This window comes from Prionailurus viverrinus, chromosome D4 (assembly GCF_022837055.1).
Source record: "Prionailurus viverrinus isolate Anna chromosome D4, UM_Priviv_1.0, whole genome shotgun sequence".
Taxonomy (NCBI): domain Eukaryota; kingdom Metazoa; phylum Chordata; class Mammalia; order Carnivora; family Felidae; genus Prionailurus; species Prionailurus viverrinus.
The window spans coordinates 61,410,527-61,429,165 of record NC_062573.1 but is presented as its reverse complement, the minus strand read 5'-3'; the positions used below and the strand labels follow the sequence as shown (position 1 = coordinate 61,429,165).

Here is an 18,639-nt window from a genome sequence, read left to right as displayed (position 1 = left end):
AAGAAAGACATTTGTTAGCAGGCTGTGGTCTACGTGAGAGGTGATGAGACCTCAACCAAAACAACTGTGGTGGGGAAAAAGAGGAAACAACTTCAGAGTTTCACATAGAATACACAATTACCTATCCAGAAAATTGTGCCTAATGTTTTCAACTCTGAACACATAGATTTTTAAAAATTATAGATAAACCATTACTAGCCTTCTAGTGGTAAATTCAATATGTTGCCACCAAAAATATAAGCTCAAGTTTTGTATGATTATTTTAATTTCTTCTGTATCTATTTTTCCATTATCCCTTCTAATTTTACCTCTGCGCTGTCTTCTTTTTTCCTTCATTGGGGTATTTGGTGGTTTACCTGTTTATTTTTTTAATTTTATTTGAGTGTAGTTGATATACAATGTTACATTAGCTTCAGGTATACAATTTAATAATTTAATAAGTTTATACATTTGGTATGTTCACCATCAGAATAGCTACCATCTGCCCCATTACAGCACTATTACAGTATTATTTTAATCCAATCAATTTATTTTTTACATCAACTTGGTGTTCTTTTTCCTGTACTTTTCCTGCTTTTTCCTCTGCTTTCCTTGTGTTTATTGCTCTCTTAACTTCTTTGGTTAGAAATCCAATTCATTCATTTTCTTCTGTTCTTTTTAAATTATCTAGTGTTAATTCTTTAAGTGGTCAGAGCTATTTTCCTATGAGCTCACCTTTAGCCATAGTGTCAAAGTATAGCTATCGACAAATACATACACACACACATTTTTATACATACACACAAACACACACACATATCTCTACCACTTGGACTATCATTATTCTACAATGATATTCTGCCATGATATGGCAGAATCATGTACTCTCCATGTACATCATATCATGTACTCTACAATTTCAATTTCAAGGTGTCTTGTTAACCACTCCAATCCCATAATCAGGGAATAGAAAGAAAATTCACACCTCCTAGGTTTGGGACCTAATATTAGTGACAGTGTGTGTGTGTGTGCATGCTAGGAAGCTTTCTCTCTGTGATCCCTCTTCTCTGCAGCTTCCTCGGAGGCTCCTATACTATTTTCTTCTGTTCCACTACTTCCCTATTGATTGCTGAAGGTAATTAGCTCTAGGAGACTATGCTACCACATGCTTTCCCTCTCAGTTTTTCTCTCATCTGTGAAAATCCAAATAGGCTCAGCAGTTTTTCCAGCTTCCAACACTCACCTATTCTTCCACATCTTCCCACAGGCTGTCTATTCATCCCCTTCACTACAGGCTTTTACAAATGGCAGGAAATGAGAATTCTCAAGATTTTGTCAACTTACCTTCCTACCACTTATCGCTTTTGTGGCAGTGGGGTTAGGAGTTACCAAGAGTCATATTAAATATTCTCTTTTCTTGTCTCCAATTTTTAGAGATTTATGGAGCTTAGGTACTTCCCCATTTGCATTTTGTGTAACTTGACAACACTGAGTCAACTAAAAGCAGCCCTAAAATACTTACAATTGGCAGAATATACTCGTAAGAGCTGAAGACAAGGCAAAACCAAGCGATGATTCTGCAAATTCTGTTTGACCAAATTCAGAGTTATATTCAGAGCTCCATTAATTCTAGCTTTCACTCCAAATTTTTTGTCTGTTAAAAAAAAAATGAACAAACACAATTTAGCCATGTATAACTTTGAATGAAATAAAAATGTCATAAAGCAATGAAAATTTAAAAATGTATATTATGAATTCATATTATCACACATAAAATTGACCAGAAGTAACTAAAATTGGAATTGCTTTCTTGTATATTTTTTCTTTATTTTTTATTTTTTAGAGGGAGTGTGCAAGCAGGGGAGAGAGGATCTTAAACAGACTCTAAGTTCTTTCTGCAAGGAGGCTGACAAAGGGCTTGATCCCACAACCCTGAGATCATGACCTGAGCCAAAATCAAGAGTTAGACGTTCATCCGAATGAGCCACTCAGGCGCCCCTCTTACATAATTTTAAAAGATCCCTTAAACTTTTAAAACATGGCCTCAAAGAAAGTACAAAAGGGCAAGTTGGGAGGATAGCACACAAGGACAGAGGTTGAAAAAGTTCGACTGTCATGAAAGGACTAATTTAACTGCTCCACTACATATATTATTCAAAGGAACACCATCACAAGGTTAGGGAGAATCATAAAGAATCTAAATGTCCATTACCAATATTATTTATTTCATATTAACTATATTTTTCAGACTTAGAATATAAATTAATGAAAATATAAACAGCTTAAGTAAAAAATAATCTAGCAAATATTATCAAGTTAGTTTCTAAAGGATCTAATTCAACACAGAAAAGGAGAAAAAGAAAAGTTCTGGATTTTTATTCTCACAAAGAGATTAAAATAGTCTAAGAAACAATCTGGATAACAAGAATAATGTTAAGATTTCAAACACAGAAAATAAGCAGGACCAGCAAGCAGAGTTATTTCATTAACAACAGGAATTTTACATCAAAAAGAACTAAACATTCCTGAGGAAAAATTACTCCCATCTCACCGGGGAGGGGGGTGGGGACAAAAAGTATAGAAAGTCACTCAAAGAATTATAGCACAATTTCCTTGAATAACAAAAATGGAAAACTAGTACAAATAATAAAGGAGATACCACAAATTTAAAAGTACAGAAGACAATAAAATAAACCATAACTTAGAAGAGACATTAAAGAAATACAAATATAAATTCATGAATGTCTTAATTTCATGAAAAGCAAAGGAAAGCTCTAAAAAAGGAGGAAGCATGAGATAACAATAGTCATCATGAAATAAGGTTTTCTTGTTTTATTTCTCATTTACAGCAAAAATCTCAGCAGGGATCCCTTAAACTTCAAATATGAGAGTTAAGGAAAAATAAAAGTTGACATATTTCTTACATTAACTGAATATTTGTTTAAGTATTAAGGCCCTTAAGACAACTGGAAAATTAAAGTCATCTCAGAGATGCTTTGAGGGAACAATTGTTAAAAGTATTAAATATTTATACAGTAAGGATATGTATGAAATACATAATAATACACTGAATACACATATGTAAACACTTTTTAGAATAAACAGTTTAACCAAAAGCTTCAAAGTTTAAAACTCATAGGTACACCACAAGGCAATGGCAGAACTCTTAAAAAATTGCTATACTAAGAGTTCAGAGAATCATTTTAATCTGTGTAGCTAGACTACTATAAACTGAATTTAGGTTCTATTCCAAGGATGCCCTTTCTCTGTTAACCTAACCTAAATCACCTTTGTTTCAAATCCCATGTTTTCTCAATTTCTATTTTTTAACATATTGCAGGTCTTAACTGTTATAATAATCGGTCTTACAATATTTTATATCTCTTTTGATCTTGACTAGGTCATAAGCTTTTTAAGCACTGAGACTGTGCAGTACAAATATGACTATTAATGAAAAGTGAACACATTTCACCTCCATGTTCCTCAAAGCATTTCCATCCATACTCCCTCCTTCCAGCTCCAACAATATCCATGCTGTATGTGTCCTTTACACACATACAAATGCAGGCACACATACACTAAGACACACTTGTGATTTTGACATATTTTTCTTCCTTTTTTCCAACCTATGCAAAGGCATTCCTCGTGAATTTAGGATCTCCCATTCTTGCAGGCTACTGCAGTTGACTGTAAAAAGTAGTCCATAGCTAAGACTGAGAAAAAGCCGTACCATTTTAGATGTTCAAAACTGACCAAGTTTCAAGGCACACAGAATCAGTGTCACAAATGGTTCTATGATGAACACACAAGTGAAACCCTTACCTTTTGGTCCAATCTTTGCAAGAATAGAATGAATCTGCACCATTAACTCCTCATTCTGGGGAGATTCTTTGCTAGCATTCGTTAGTAACTGCAACAATATTTGTGAACCACCTTTGGCGACCAAGAAACTCGCTCTTCGACCTCCACCTAAAAAAAAAAAAAAAAAAAAAAAAGATTGTTTTTAATTGTTTAAACAGCAAATCCTCCCATAACATATTAAAAACATCACAACTTGTTAGCATTCAAGAAATACTTCAAGTGATGACTTCTGAAATCAAATACCTCAAAATCAAATTTTCTTTCATTTCATTTAGTATTTTAGTTAGAAAAACAGCAGAAGGAGTAAATAAAAGTGATGCCAAAATTCTACACTCAAGGCTCTGGAAATGGGTTTTGGAGTGGTTTGAGGGATACTGGAAGATCCTTCAAATCAAAAACAAAGCAACAATAAGAGTATGACATTTCAGCTTCCAAATTCTGATACTCAGAACTGTCTCTATATGAGTATCAAAAAATTCCAAATAAAGTACACATAATACATTGTTGATCACTGTTTACAAACAGAAATTAGACCAAAGGAAACAAAAACTTACCAGCTGACACCAGCTCAACAAGAATGCTTAAGATATTAAGTGTAGTTTGAAGATCTTTCGTGTTCTGAAATAAATAGTTTATTTGCTGTATTAAACCATTGTAAATCTGTGATTCCCAAACCTTTTCTGTTCCTGTTGTGAACTACATATATTTTTACAAATGACCCTTCCAATTTCTCTGAGAACAAATGTATTTGGGCTTCCACTATTCCCACTCATCACTTCAGGAGCTTCTTCTTGCCCAGGAGACTGTTTGCAGGTCATCTGAGCTATTATTTTCTTAGTACCAACATTATTACAAGAGGAATTCATTTGTCATTTGAATTCATCATCTTCTACCAAACAGAAAATACAAATAAATGAATCAAAATGTGACAGGCACTACAGTGTATATATGGTGACTACCCAGTCACCTAGCTCCCCTCTCAGAAGGCAACTGCAGTACCAGTTGCTTGTGTATCCAGCCAAAGATAATGTGCACACATAAAAGAAATCCACGTAAATGGAGGTGTATACACAGATTTCTACAAATGGTATTGCCCTATGGATACTAGTCTATACATTGATATTTTTATGTATGAACAAATGGTTTCTTAACTCTTTTTTAGGGGCTACAGGATATAATCCATTATATATGGTGATGCCATTGTTTATGAAACCAGTCATCTACTAATGGAGTATTTAATTTTTCAAATCTTTTGCTATTAAAAAACTGTAACAAAAAATTAAGTACATGTTTATACGGAACCAAGTACATCTCCATATGGGACGAATTCCTGGAGTTTCTGGGTCAAAGAATATGAGCATTTACTTTGATGAATATTACTAAATTGCTCTTCATGGAGTAATTTACACTCCCACTAACAATGTGGAAGAGTATTTCCCAAAGTCTGGACAACCAATCTAAGAAGAGAAAATGTTTAAATTCTTTCCTTTGGTTACATTTCTCTTATTAAAAGCGATGCTTGGATCAAGAGAACCACAGATAAAGCAGAATTATGACCTACTTAGAGAATTTCTTCACCCCCAAAGTAGAGGAATGTTACAATGTTTATACAGAGGAATTTCAAAAGTGCTGTGTATCAGTGACTGGCAGGAGTCTCTTACTCTTCCCCTTTCCAAAAGGGAATGAGTGTTGTCTCTGCTTCCCCATTTTAGCTTATAGACTAATGGAACCAAAAGGCCACATCTAGACCAGTTAGAGGATTATGCATTAACCAGAAACCCTTGTCTTAGCATTGGCGATATTAAATGGACCATCAACTCACTAGAGAGGAATCTGAAAGAAGAGAGGGCCAGACAGACATCTGTTAAAAAGAAGAATGGACTATGGCAGAATATTATTACGTGTTTGGCAAACTGATTTCATCTTCTTCCTGGGTACACAAACCACATTTTCCAGCCCTCTGTAATTAGGTTTGGGCCATGCGACTGAGCTCAGGCCATTGGAACCTGAATGGAAGTTGTATTGTCATGTCTAGGCCTTACCCAGATAAGTCTGCCATATGTAATTCGCCACCTCCCATCCCTGCTGACCTCAGTAAATTGTGATAAAGCAAACAAACAAAACAAATGGTGTTCAATCTCAAGTGCCATTTGTGTTTCTTTTCCTGGGAACTGTCCAGAACGTCTACACATTTTTCTATTGGGTTACTGATTTAATTTTTCCTTACTCATTTGTAAAACTTCTTTATATGTTAAAGAAGTTACACAAGTTGAATGTTTTTTCCTCAGTTTGCCAAGTGTCTAGGGTGTTTTTTTCCTACATACTTTTGTTAATGGAGTTGAATTTATCCATCTTTTCCTTTATAACTCCTGAGTCTTTTTTTACATTAGAAAAGCCTTCCAGGGCACCTCGGTGGCTCAGTCAGTTAAGCGTCCAACTTGGGCTCAGGTCATGATCTCACAGTTCGAGAGTTCAAGCCCCATGTTGGGCTCTGTGCTGGCAGCTCAGAGCCTGGAGCCTGCTTCAGATTCTGTGACTCCCTCTCTCTCTGCTTCTCCCCTGCTCAACCTTTGTCTATATCTCTCAAAAAATAAGTGAATATTAAAAAAATTTTTTTTAATAAAAAAAAAAGCCTTCCCTGTTTAAAGATTATTTAAAGATTTCTCCCATTACTTCCTCTAGTATTATGATTTTATTTTCCAACCTTAAATCTTTGCTGGATATGGAACTTACTTTGGTGTAGGAAGTAAGGATCCACTACACTTTTCTAAGTGGCTATCAATCTATCTGAGCTCCACTTAGTAAGTAATCCCTCCACTTCTCACTGATCTGAAATGCTACCTTTCTTAGATGATATTAAATTCCCATGTGATCTTAATTTATTTCCAGAATTTCTATTACACTGATGTCTATTACTCATGCACAATTTCTAAGCTATCTATCTGAATTACTAAAACTTTATAGTGTTCTTTGATATTTGATGCAGCAAGTCTTTTCTCATTTCTCTCCTTTTTCAGAAATGTCCTTTCTACTCTTGCTTTTTATTTTCCCATCGGACTTTAGAAAGAAAACTGTTAATGTTTTTATTGAAATTACTCTAAACTGACAAATCAATTTAGGGAAAAATGACATATCATTTTTAATAGAAAGTGATTCCTACCAAAAAACATGAACTTACTCCCTGTTCTTTTTTTTTTCCAGCTCTATTGAGATATAATTTGACATATAGCACTGTGTAAGTTTAAAGCATACAATGTATTCACTCCCCACTCTTAACACCGCACTGAATAAAATTTAAAATCCTGATTCTGAATATATCCTGCTGTTCCACCCCAAAATTTTACACTGGGATAGAAATTTAATTATTACCAACATAATATAGTTATTCAACCAATACATGCAGTAAACTAAATCACAAATATATATCACCTAACACAATAAACGAGAATTTCCAACATCAATCATTTATTTCCAGCTAATACCTTATTACCAACTGGAATGGCATGTTAAAATTTAAAATATGGTTACATGATAATCATCAGGGAATATACTTAGAGGTTTACCTAATATATATTAGAATGCTTCTGCCACCGTTCCAAGTGATCGTTTAAAACATAAAACTAACTTCCATTCATTGGCTTTACCTCTAGAATAAAACTTTTATACTTCATATATACATTTTTTCCTTCAGTCCTGGTTGGTATTAATAGTTATATTAATTAAAGCCTATCAGCGATTTACCTCTAGGGTTGACAGCAGAACTTCCATTCCTGTAGAACCTTTGGCTGTCATTTCTCTCCTTGTCTTTTCTGAAAGGTATAAAAAAGTTTTCTTCTAAGATATGAGAGAAAAAAATTACATATAATTCTATTGTATAGCTAATGTAGAATCCACAGGACTCCATTGATTTAGTAAACATTCTAAATTGGTTCTTAGATGTGTCTCCCTCTGATACTGCTAATTATACTCTATGGGAACTTCCAGATCTCAGTTTACAAGACCTTCCTTGCATTTGATCACATTTCCTATCATGAACTAGATGAATCCTTATCAATCCATCTGTAATCTTAAAATCAGCAGTAAAATGTAGATACCAGAACTGCAAGTGAGGTAGGAGTAGTAATGGTAGGCCTCTTTATTATCTTTATGACTAGAATTAGAAAATAGTCAAAATTGGTGAAAACAAAAACCTAGTTCCATTTTCAAATGTTTTTACTGAACTAATACTATTTGAAAATTCTGAATTACACAAAAATACACAACTAGGGAAGAGCTGCTTCTGCAAGACTCTGGAGATCAGATCACCCAAATAATCCCTTTTATCTCACTGAGATTGGGGGCAGGGGGAACAGTATACATTTTCCTCTATTTAAAGGTCTCTAGAGCTTCTCCACGATTCTTTTCCTTTGATTGACAAGATAAGAAAGGTAGAAAGGTAGACATTTAGATAGACCACACACAACTTATATGTACTTTACCTATATCACCTCATTTATGACTCACTTTAACTGTCCAGGAGAAAAATTACTATTTTTACAGACCAGAAATTTGAGTTCAGAAAGAAGAAATCTGTACAATGTCATTGAGCAGGTAAGGGTAAAAGTAAGAGACTAGGTGATCCAGATGTTTCTGAACCCAAAGCTTACAGTCTTTCACTGATTTAGTGTATTTCTAAAAGAGCCACAGGAATCATTCCTTTATATAGGACTGTTGGTACAAGAGACTTGATGACCCTCTCCAACTGTTTCACACCTAAACATTAGTGCCAGGAATTCTTTTAATATAGAATGACAATGCCATTCCTTTCACATTTTGAGATTTTAAAAAGAGAACACAAATAATCCATTCTCAATACAGCACATATTACATAATAAAGTTCAAGAGATTGGTAATACCAAATGTGTTCTACACAGGGATGATCAAGGAGTCTAAGAGCAGAATGAGCCCCGAAGCCCTGATAAGGGGAGGGGGCAAAAGTGAGACTAGGCCTTTAGAACATCACACTTCTGCCCAAAGCAAATCCTGTTCAACTTGCATCGTGAAAGAACGAAAAAGCCATACGTGGTACAGTTCTGCCACATACAAATTATATATTTACAATTTCACAAGGAAATGAAGTGTAAGATGTAGACGACAAGTCACAAAATCTTGGGAAAAAACTCATTAGTCTGACACCCATCTGAAAATTAGGTTATTCTAAATTATAAGTTATTACAAAAAGGGACAAATGTGCTACAGAGAAGTTATAGTAAAATATTATTTATAATAACTATTAGTAACTACCTACAAAATAAATATGGAGATTAGAAACCATATTTTTCTTTAAAACAACAAACTCATGCTATCATGCATCATCTTGGGTCCAGATAACTAATTTTGTAAAACTTACAGAAGTCTTACAATCTGTTTAAATATAAACTTGCATAAGTGACTGTTCATCTTCTTACCCCTTGCCATAATTACTAATGCTTAAAAGAATGACAAATTTCTTTGCCTACAAAAAAAGGAAAAACTCATAAATATTTGTAAAACTCAATTCCCTTTTAAAAAGTATGTGATTCATGGGGCACCTGGATGGCTCAGTCAGTTAAGCAGCGGACTTCCGCCCAAGTCATGATCTCATGGTTTGTGAGTTCGAGCCCCACGTCGGGCTCTGTGCTGACAACTCAGTGCCTGGAGCCTGCTTCGAATTCTGTGTCTCCCTCTCTCTGCCCCTCCCCCACTCATGCCCTGTCTGTCTCTCTCTCTCTCAAAAGTAAACATTAAAAAAATTTTAAAAATAAAAGTATGGGATTCCTCTGCTGACCCTTCATTTCCCTGGGACAGCTGCCTCCAACAGTAAGTGCTGAGTTATAAAATAAATATTGTTTAAATATCTACAATGTACCCTTGATTTAACCTTTTAAATAACACAACTGATTTACTATTTTTTTTTTTTACATTTATTTATTTTTGAGAGACAGAATACAAGTGTGGGAGGGGCAGAGAGAGAAGAAGACACAGAATCCAAAGCAAGCTGCAGGCTCAGAGCTGTCAGCACAGAGCCCAAAGCAGGACTCTAACTCACAAACCGTGAGATCATGACCTGAGCCAAAGTCAGACACTTAACCGACTGACCCACCCAGGGACCCCCACAATTGATTTACTACTAAAGCCAAATGATTTTTCGATATTAATCACATAGAATAGTCAGAAGACTGAGATCTCCTCTACTAACAAACCATTACATTTTCACTTTCATGGAACAGACCAAAAACTCTCCTTATTGTAACATCCAGGATCATCTAGTTTATTCCACACGTTAAACGAAAACTAGGTGCCATACAGTTTTTTACTATACTCTAGATTCTGTCATAATCTAAGGAGGTTTCGATGTCAATGATTCAAATACCTAGCTGCATAGTTTTTTGACAACAAAACCCTTCTCCTTTGCTCTAATTTATCAACCCTTGCAATTCTCGTACCCCAAACTGTCCTACCTCTGGAATCTTAACCTACGATCTCCCTCTATCAGACCCCAGACTCCTAACACTCCTATCCTTCTTTCTTTTCAAAAGATTAGGGAAGTCTCACTGTCACTTCCACTGAAACTTCTAACTCATCAAAGGTAGTGCTATTTTCAGGTAAAATCAGGTCTAGACGTACCCCACTTGGATTCAAAGCCTCACCCCTTAAACTTAACCACCACAAAGCTTTCTAATTAAGTAAATGCTCAAATGTGCATTCTCTTTCCTACATCACAGTAAAAATAATGCCATAAGAATTTCTTCTCCTAGTTTAAGATTGTTAGTACCAAAAATTCACCACTTCCATCCTTATTTAGAAACACAAAACTACTGTTTTCACTTACCTCAACTCACAGCCATCACCATCTGCCCTGCCATAGCCCACAGCTATTCCAAACGTTGTACCAGTCCTCTACCTATGGACTCTCAATCCCTGGGCCTCTGTTCCCAACTCTCAGCATCTATATTTCCCTCAATGAATTGAGACAAAGTGATCTGTTAAGTACAGATGAAATTCTATAAACAATTACCAAAATCCATATACTCATGTATCAAAGCCTTGACAATTTTGCATTCCTTTTTCCAGTCGGGGTATTGGAAGAGGATGTGTCCTTTTTACTACATTCTGAATCCCATCCTTTCTACCTACTTATAAAGCTGTAGCTTCAACCTCCACCCACATACTGTTTTTTATTTTCCCATATACTTAACAAACCTTATTTTACCTTGCCTCTTCCTCTATTTGTTTGTTTTCTCAGTGAAACTCTCTCCAACAACAACAAAAAAACTCTATACTCCCCAACGTTATTTCATTTGCCACTCATATTACAGCATACTGTAATCTTCCTTCTAATTCCACCACTTGAAAGTGCTCTTGTTGTGGCCAGTAATTTATTAATTATCAAGTCAAAAAGGTCTTTATTTTAACTGACCTCTCTATGTTACTTAACATTACTGACAATGCTTCCTCCCTTGGCTTTTTCAAAAGTCCTTCCCAGTTCTTATAACACTACATGCTTTCTTCAACACTGTCAATAATTTGAATGTTATATTTAACAGGCAAGGATTTTATTTTTTTTTTTTTAATTTTTTTTTTCAACGTTTATTTATTTTTGGGACAGAGAGAGACAGAGCATGAATGGGGGAGGGGCAGAGATAGAGGGAGACACAGAATCGGAAACAGGCTCCAGGCTCTGAGCCATTAGCCCAGAGCCTGACGCGGGGCTCGAACTCCCGGACCGCGAGATCGTGACCTGGCTGAAGTCGGACGCTTAACCGACTGCGCCACCCAGGCGCCCCATAACAGGCAAGGATTTTAAAGCAGCTATTATAATTACATTCTATTACATTAAGGAAAATACAAGGTCACTATGAACAAAAATACAGGAAATCACAACAGAAAAATTAAAAGTATGATGAAGAACCAAATGCATATTTCAGAAAAGAAAAATACAATGTGTGAAATAAATATCAGATAGACATAATGGTAGACTGCAGAGGAAAAGGGCAGAGAACTTGAACAGAAAAAGGGAAATTTATCCAATCTGAATAACAGAATTAAAATTGAAAAACAGGAGCCTCAAGGACTTCTGAAACAATCTCCACAAGTCTAACATATGTATAATTATAGACCCAAAAGAAGAGAGAATGAAGAAAAAAATATTTTTGATCAGCCAAAAATTTCCTAAATGTGAAAAAAGACACAAATGTACAAGTTTGAAAAGCTCAGCAAATTCCAAGCAGCATAAATACTAAGAAAACTACAGGCAAACTTCTGAAAACCAAAACTAATGGAACAATCGTGAACTCAACCAGAGAAAAATGACACATAACTTTCAGAAAACAAAGATTCAAAAATAGCAGACATCACCTTTGAAATTATGGAGGCCACAAAATAGTGGAAGCACTGTTTTATGTGCACTCTAAATGCTGAAAGATAAAAACTGCCAACCCAGAATTCTATAACCAGTGAAAATATCCCTCAAGAATTAGGTGAAATAGGGGCGCCTGGGTGGCGCAGTCGGTTAAGCGTCCGACTTCAGCCAGGTCACGATCTCGCGGTCCGGGAGTTCGAGCCCCGCGTCAGGCTCTGGGCTGATGGCTCAGAGCCTGGAGCCTGTTTCCGATTCTGTGTCTCCCTCTCTCTCTGCCCCTCCCCCGTTCATGCTCTGTCTCTCTCTGTCCCAAAAATAAATAAACGTTAAAAAAAAAAAAAAATTAAAAAAAAAAAAAAAAAGAATTAGGTGAAATAAATCCACTGTCAGACGAAAGGAAAAAAGTTCTTAGACAGCAGACCCGTCCACTAGAAATGCCAAAGGAAATTCTGTAGGCTATCAGGGAAATTATACCAGACCAAACTCACAACTTTACGAAAGAATAGAGCTTCAGAAATGGTAAATACCTGAGTAAATATAAAAACTACTTTTTTTTTCTTAGTGTCTTTAAAATACACATGATTTCTTAAAGCAAAAATTGTCTTTTGGGGTTTATAATGTATACAGATGTGATAAATATCACAAGTATAGCTAAAGAATGTAAATATAAATGGATATATAACATGCCAAGGATTCCAAATTTTATATGAGGTTACAATATCAATTCTAAACAAAGGATAAAAAGTTACTGATTGTTTATTATGATTTCAGAGGAATGATTTCTTAAAAATGCAAACAGGTATAACTAAAAAGTCAATAGGTAAATTAAAATGGAATTCTAAAAAATGGTCAAATAATAAAAAAGAGGACAGGACAAAGAGAAACGAGAAATAAAAACAGAAAGGACAAACAGAAAACAAGTAATTATAAACCTAAGTCCCATCAATGTTATATTAAATTTTATCAAACTAAATGCTCAAATTAAAAAGCAGAGCCAAAAATAAATAAAAACATTGAAAAAAATTTTTTAAAAATAAAAAAATAAAAAATAAAAAGCAGAGAATGTCAAACTGTTACCTACAAAAGACACACTTTAGATTCAAAAATACAAATAGGCTAGAAGAAAAAGAACAGGAAAAGCTAATCATGTAAACAAGTATAAAAAAGCTGGAGAGGCTATACTAATATCAGACAAAACAAACATCAAGGTAAAGAAAATTACTAGAGATAAAGATGAACATCCCATAATGATAACAGGGTAAATTCATCATGGACATAAAAATCCTAAACATGAATGCACTTTGTCATTTTCACAGGACTCTCTTATAGCAAAATACAAAATGTAGACCGTTCCCAGAACACAAATCTCAGCTTTCTCCCTCTCTACCTCCTCCTGAGAAAATATCACTTCACTTCCATTAATTTAACTACCAAGCTTTTGGTTCTCAATCCTGATCTTTATTCAGAACTCTGAAATTCAGCAGAATTTTCCACTTTTTCTCCTATTTTACAAGGCATAAACTTGTGGAAGCAGTAATTACAATGTTGTAATTGTTGGGTTTCTACCATCTATGAACACAATATATATGATGATAACAGCACAAAGGAATAAGAGAGAAATGGAGCTATATTGGGAAAAAAGTTTCAATATTTTATCAGAATTAAATTAGTATTAATCTGAAGTTCAATGTATACTGTAATCCCTATAGGAGCCACTAAGAAAACAACTAAAATCTTTAAAAACCAGAAGATCAACAGATGACACAAAAGAAGGCAGTAGAGGATGAGAATAGGAATATAAAAGGCCTGAATCATACAGAAAACACCAAAAAGGCAGATGTAAATCCAATCATCCAAGAAACAAGTACATTAATTTGGAAACCAAAAATACTCAGATTAGATTTTTAAAAAGATCCAAAAATATACTATTTCCAAGAAACATGCTCTAGAATAAAAAGCAGAAACAGACTGAAAGGAAAAGGAGAAGGAAAAGGTATAATATGCAAAGAGTAACCATAACAGCTAGAAGGGTTGCATTATTAAACAGATTTTCAATCTAGAAATATTACTGGAGACAAAGACAGACATTTCATAACGGCCAAACAGTCTTTGACGTCAGGAAGATTTAACAACTCTAAATGTATACACAGAGCCTCAAAATACATAAACCAAAACTGCCAAAACTGAAAAGGAAAATATACAGTTCACCAACAGGTAGAGAATTCAATACCCAATTTTTAACAATTAATAGAGAAGCTAAACTAGAAAATCAACAAGGTATATAAGATTTGAACACTGTCAACCAAACTGATGTAACCAACAACATTGATAGGATACTCCACACAACAGCAGATGGAATACTCAAGTGCACATGGAACATTCTCCAGGAGTGACCATATACTAAACCATAAAACATGTCTCAATAAATTCAAAAGGACTAAAATCATACAAATCTCCAACCACAGTGGAATTAAATGGGAAAACAACAGAAAGAAATTGGGAAATTCTGAAATAATGGGAAATTAAACAACAGAATGCTAAATAATCCATGGGTCAAAGAAGAAATCACAAAAGAAATTAGAACAAATGTGAACTGAATGAAAATCAAACTACAACATATCAATATCTGAAGAATGCAGTGTTAATAGGGAAATTTACAGCTTTAATGCCCACATTAGAATAGAAAGGTCTCAAAATCAAAAATCAATAATCAAAGTTTCAATTTAAGAAAATGGAAAGGGAAGCAAAAATCAAACTCAAAGCAAGCAGAAGGAAGGAAGCAATAAAGATTAGAGATCGATGAAAGAGAAAAAAAGAAAAACAGAGGTAATCAAGTTGGTGCTTTCAAAAGAGCCACAAAATTGACAAATGTTTAGCTAGACCTGAGTCTAGCACTGTTGACATTTTGGGCCAAATAATTCTTTCTTGTAGGGCGTTGTCCTATGTGTTACATAATGTTCAGCAGCATCCCTGGCCTCTCTCCACTAGATGCCAGTAACAATCCCCTTCTCAAATTTCACAACCCCAAATATCTCCAAACATTACCAGTATCCTGAGGCAAGTGGAGGGAAAAATCACCCCTGGTTGAGAACCGCTGAGCTAGACAGACCAAGAAAAGAGACAGATGACACAAATAACAAAAATCAAGAATGCAGAAAGAACATCACTTCCTACCCTACAGAAACTGAAAGGATTATAAGGGAATTGTTATCAACAGATGTATGCCAACAAATTAGACGATTTACCTGAAATGGATAATTATTATGTTTCTAGAGAAAAAAATTAAGGGTAAATTACAAACAGTATCATGCATGCTGCAAATAAGTAGTACATTATTAAAGACAGAAAATGTAATGCGTCCAAGGAAAACTAGCACTAAATTGTGGAAATACATATTTCAACTATGTAAACAGGTATTGTAGGAGTTTGGTGTTATTGTTGTTGTTGTTGTTTTTTAATTACAAGTAGTACATTTAAATTATGAGTAGCATGTGCTTACTGCAACAATTCTAACTGTAGAAAAGTACCTTAAGTAAATTAGGAACTTACCTCATTCCCCTCCATTTCTATCCCATTGATAACTACTGCTAAACATTTGGTGTGCATATTTATGGTTTTGTTTTTGCTTTTTTGCCTTGCTCATACAAACATTACACACATTTATAATGATTTTGTATAAAAATGAGTTTACACATATAGTTATATAAGCCAAAGAAACTTGCTTTTTTACTTAATATGTTAAACTTAGGACTCCAGAAACAATGCATATAGTTCCACATACAATCTGTATGTTCCATATAACACAACTCACTGATAATAGCTGCATAATATAGTTTTAAAGTTCCACAATTTGGCTACATCAAAATTAATTCAACCATTTTCTCACTGATGGATATTTAGGTTGTATCTTAGTCTTTGATAGGCAAACAATGTTGCAAAACATCCTCACACACTCTCTTCTATACTAGCATTTTTATTTCAGTCAAACACATTCCTGAGAGTCAACCAGCAAGTGCACTTTAAATTTTAATAAATATCGCCAGATTCTTTTCTTCCAAGTTACTAATAATTACTGCACCACCAACAGTGTATAAGAATACCCTATTTTCCATATTATCATTTTCTAATTTCTGCCAACCTAACCAGTGAGAAGTATCTCTGTTGTTTTTATCAGTAATTCCCAACTTTCAAGGAGGTAAAGAACCTTTTCCTAGGCTTACTGGTTATTTGCATTTCTTCTTCCTTGAACTACAAATTTCTAACCTTTCTCTCTCAAATGGATAGCAAACAGGATCATCCTATAAATGATGACGGGACAATCTTCCACTTCTAACTTACACTGTGTTGACTGCCTAATCCAAGGTACTATAAACAAAGTCCCTGTATTACACAACTCAGGGGACAGTGCTTAGGGGCTGGTCCCCCAGTGGTGAGTGGCATAGGAGAGGGGCAGTCTGGGTAATGGTACGCTTGGGGCATTTTCAGTGGTGATGCTGGAGTAGGAGGGCTTCCAGGCTGTGATGGGAAAAGTCTGCAGCGGCAGAGGCAGGGTACACAAGTGTTATTTATGTGTCTGAGGAATTTGTTTTCTTTTGGTTTTGTTGGTTTTGTTCTGAAGAGGTATTTCATATAACAATACAATGAATATCCTTGGTACGTCTAACTTTGCACTATTACAGTGTACATCCTTGCATATAGACCTTGGTTGATAAGCACAATACTTCCAAAGGCTAGAATCCAGTTAGTGACTTCCTGAATTAAAAAGTACAGGCACGTATTTTAGATTTTTGTTAGAAATAAATGTCATCTGTTAGAGAGATCTCCTCAACCACCCCCGAAATACATGGACTGAATAGGAGGAAGTTATCAAAATAATAATAGTCTATGACCATTTAGAAGGGTTAAGATACTGAGTTCTTAAACACAGTTCAATGCTTACTGAAGGACCTGAAACTTTAGAATAATGAAATTGAAAATTAAATAAAATACTAATTAGGGGAACCTGGGTATCTCAGTCAGTCGGTTAAGTGTCCGACCTCAGCTCAGGTCATGATCTCACAGTTCATGGGTTCGAGCCCCACATTGGGCTCTGTGCCGACCGCTCAGAGCCTGGAGCCTGCTTTAGATTCTGTGTCTCCCTCTCTCTCTGCCCCTACCCCGTTTGCATTCTATCTCTCTCTTTCAAAAATAAAAAAAAACATTTTAAAAAATTATTTTAAAAAATAATAAAAATAAAATACTAAAATTACAAAATGTCTGGACTTTAATTTTAGCAGAATGTCTTCAATGTATCACTGTTAAATATTAAGGCAGCTGCTGGTTTACCCTTATTTAACTAAAGAAAAATCAGGTGTTTTGAGGGTTGGTTTTTTTTTTTTTTTTGGTTTTTGGGTTTTTTTTTTCTGTTTTTGTTTTCGTTTTAATCAACCACAGGTTTTGGAACCTTAAATTCCTTTTTTAGCATCTACTGAAATGATTACATAGATTTTATTTGACCTGTTCAAATAATGTTATACTGGTACAGTTCCTGATATTAAGCCATTTTACATTCCTAAAATAAGTGCTCTTTAGCAATGACATTCATTTTTTAATGTATACTTAGACTTAATTCACTAATGTTTTATTTGGGATTTTTCATATTTGTATTCCTAAGTGCAAAGTCAGTACCCTTCTTCTCTCGTACTCTGTCGAGATTTCGATACCAATTCAGTAGTATTGACTTCATAAAATAGAGCACTGAAGCCTAACTACAGGTACCATTTATTGAACATCTTAGCATTCTTTTTTTTTAAGATTTTTTTTAAGTTTATTTATTTTGAGAGAGAGAAAGAGAGAGAGCACAAGTGGGGAAGGGGCAGAGAGAGAGGGAGAGAATCTCAAGCAGGCTCTGCACTGGTGGTGCACGCGGGGCTCGAACTCACTAACTGCCAGATCATAACCTGGGCCAAAGTCAGATGCTTAACAGACTGAGCCACCTAGGTGCCCCTGAACATTTCAGCATTCTTTTTACATGCTTCCCATGTAAATTTCATGATAATCACATGATTTCTTATCTCTATTTCGGAGATGGTGCAGCTGAATCCCACAGACTCAAAATATCCCTCAGATCACCCACCACTGAATGAAAGAGTTTGCATTTCAAAGTAGGGATCACACTAGTAACCAATGTTCAATGCTACTTGCCATCTTTGTGTCAACATTCTAGAACAAGAAGCACTGGAATTAAGTATTGTTTGAAAATGGTTCAGGCAAATCATAATCATTTCTGGAAACAATGCTTTGAATAGCAATACCTTTCACAGTTACTCAGTTTTCTACTTCCTGAGTCTATTTGAGAAAGTTCAATTTTTACAGAAAATCATCTATTTCTCCAAAGTTTGAATATTCTTAGCATCGACTTTCGAAGAACTAAAAAAGCA

At 34.9% G+C, this 18,639-nt stretch overlaps 1 protein-coding gene across 8 annotated transcripts in view; it reads right to left on the bottom strand.

Moving 5' to 3' along the window:
* Positions 1-18,639, bottom strand: part of AGTPBP1 (ATP/GTP binding carboxypeptidase 1) — a 166,005-nt gene that overhangs the window by 111,781 nt on the left and 35,585 nt on the right. For 7 of the 8 annotated variants that reach the window (XM_047829664.1, XM_047829657.1, XM_047829662.1 and 4 more), the window contains 4 exons: positions 7,582-7,649; positions 4,395-4,458; positions 3,802-3,948; positions 1,502-1,633 (listed from right to left, as the gene is read on the bottom strand). In XM_047829664.1, coding sequence (XP_047685620.1) covers positions 1,502-1,633; positions 3,802-3,948; positions 4,395-4,458; positions 7,582-7,649 — 411 coding nt within the window. The remainder of the gene's footprint in view (positions 1-1,501; positions 1,634-3,801; positions 3,949-4,394; positions 4,459-7,581; positions 7,650-18,639) is intronic. The other variant, XM_047829663.1, reaches the window with a different exon arrangement.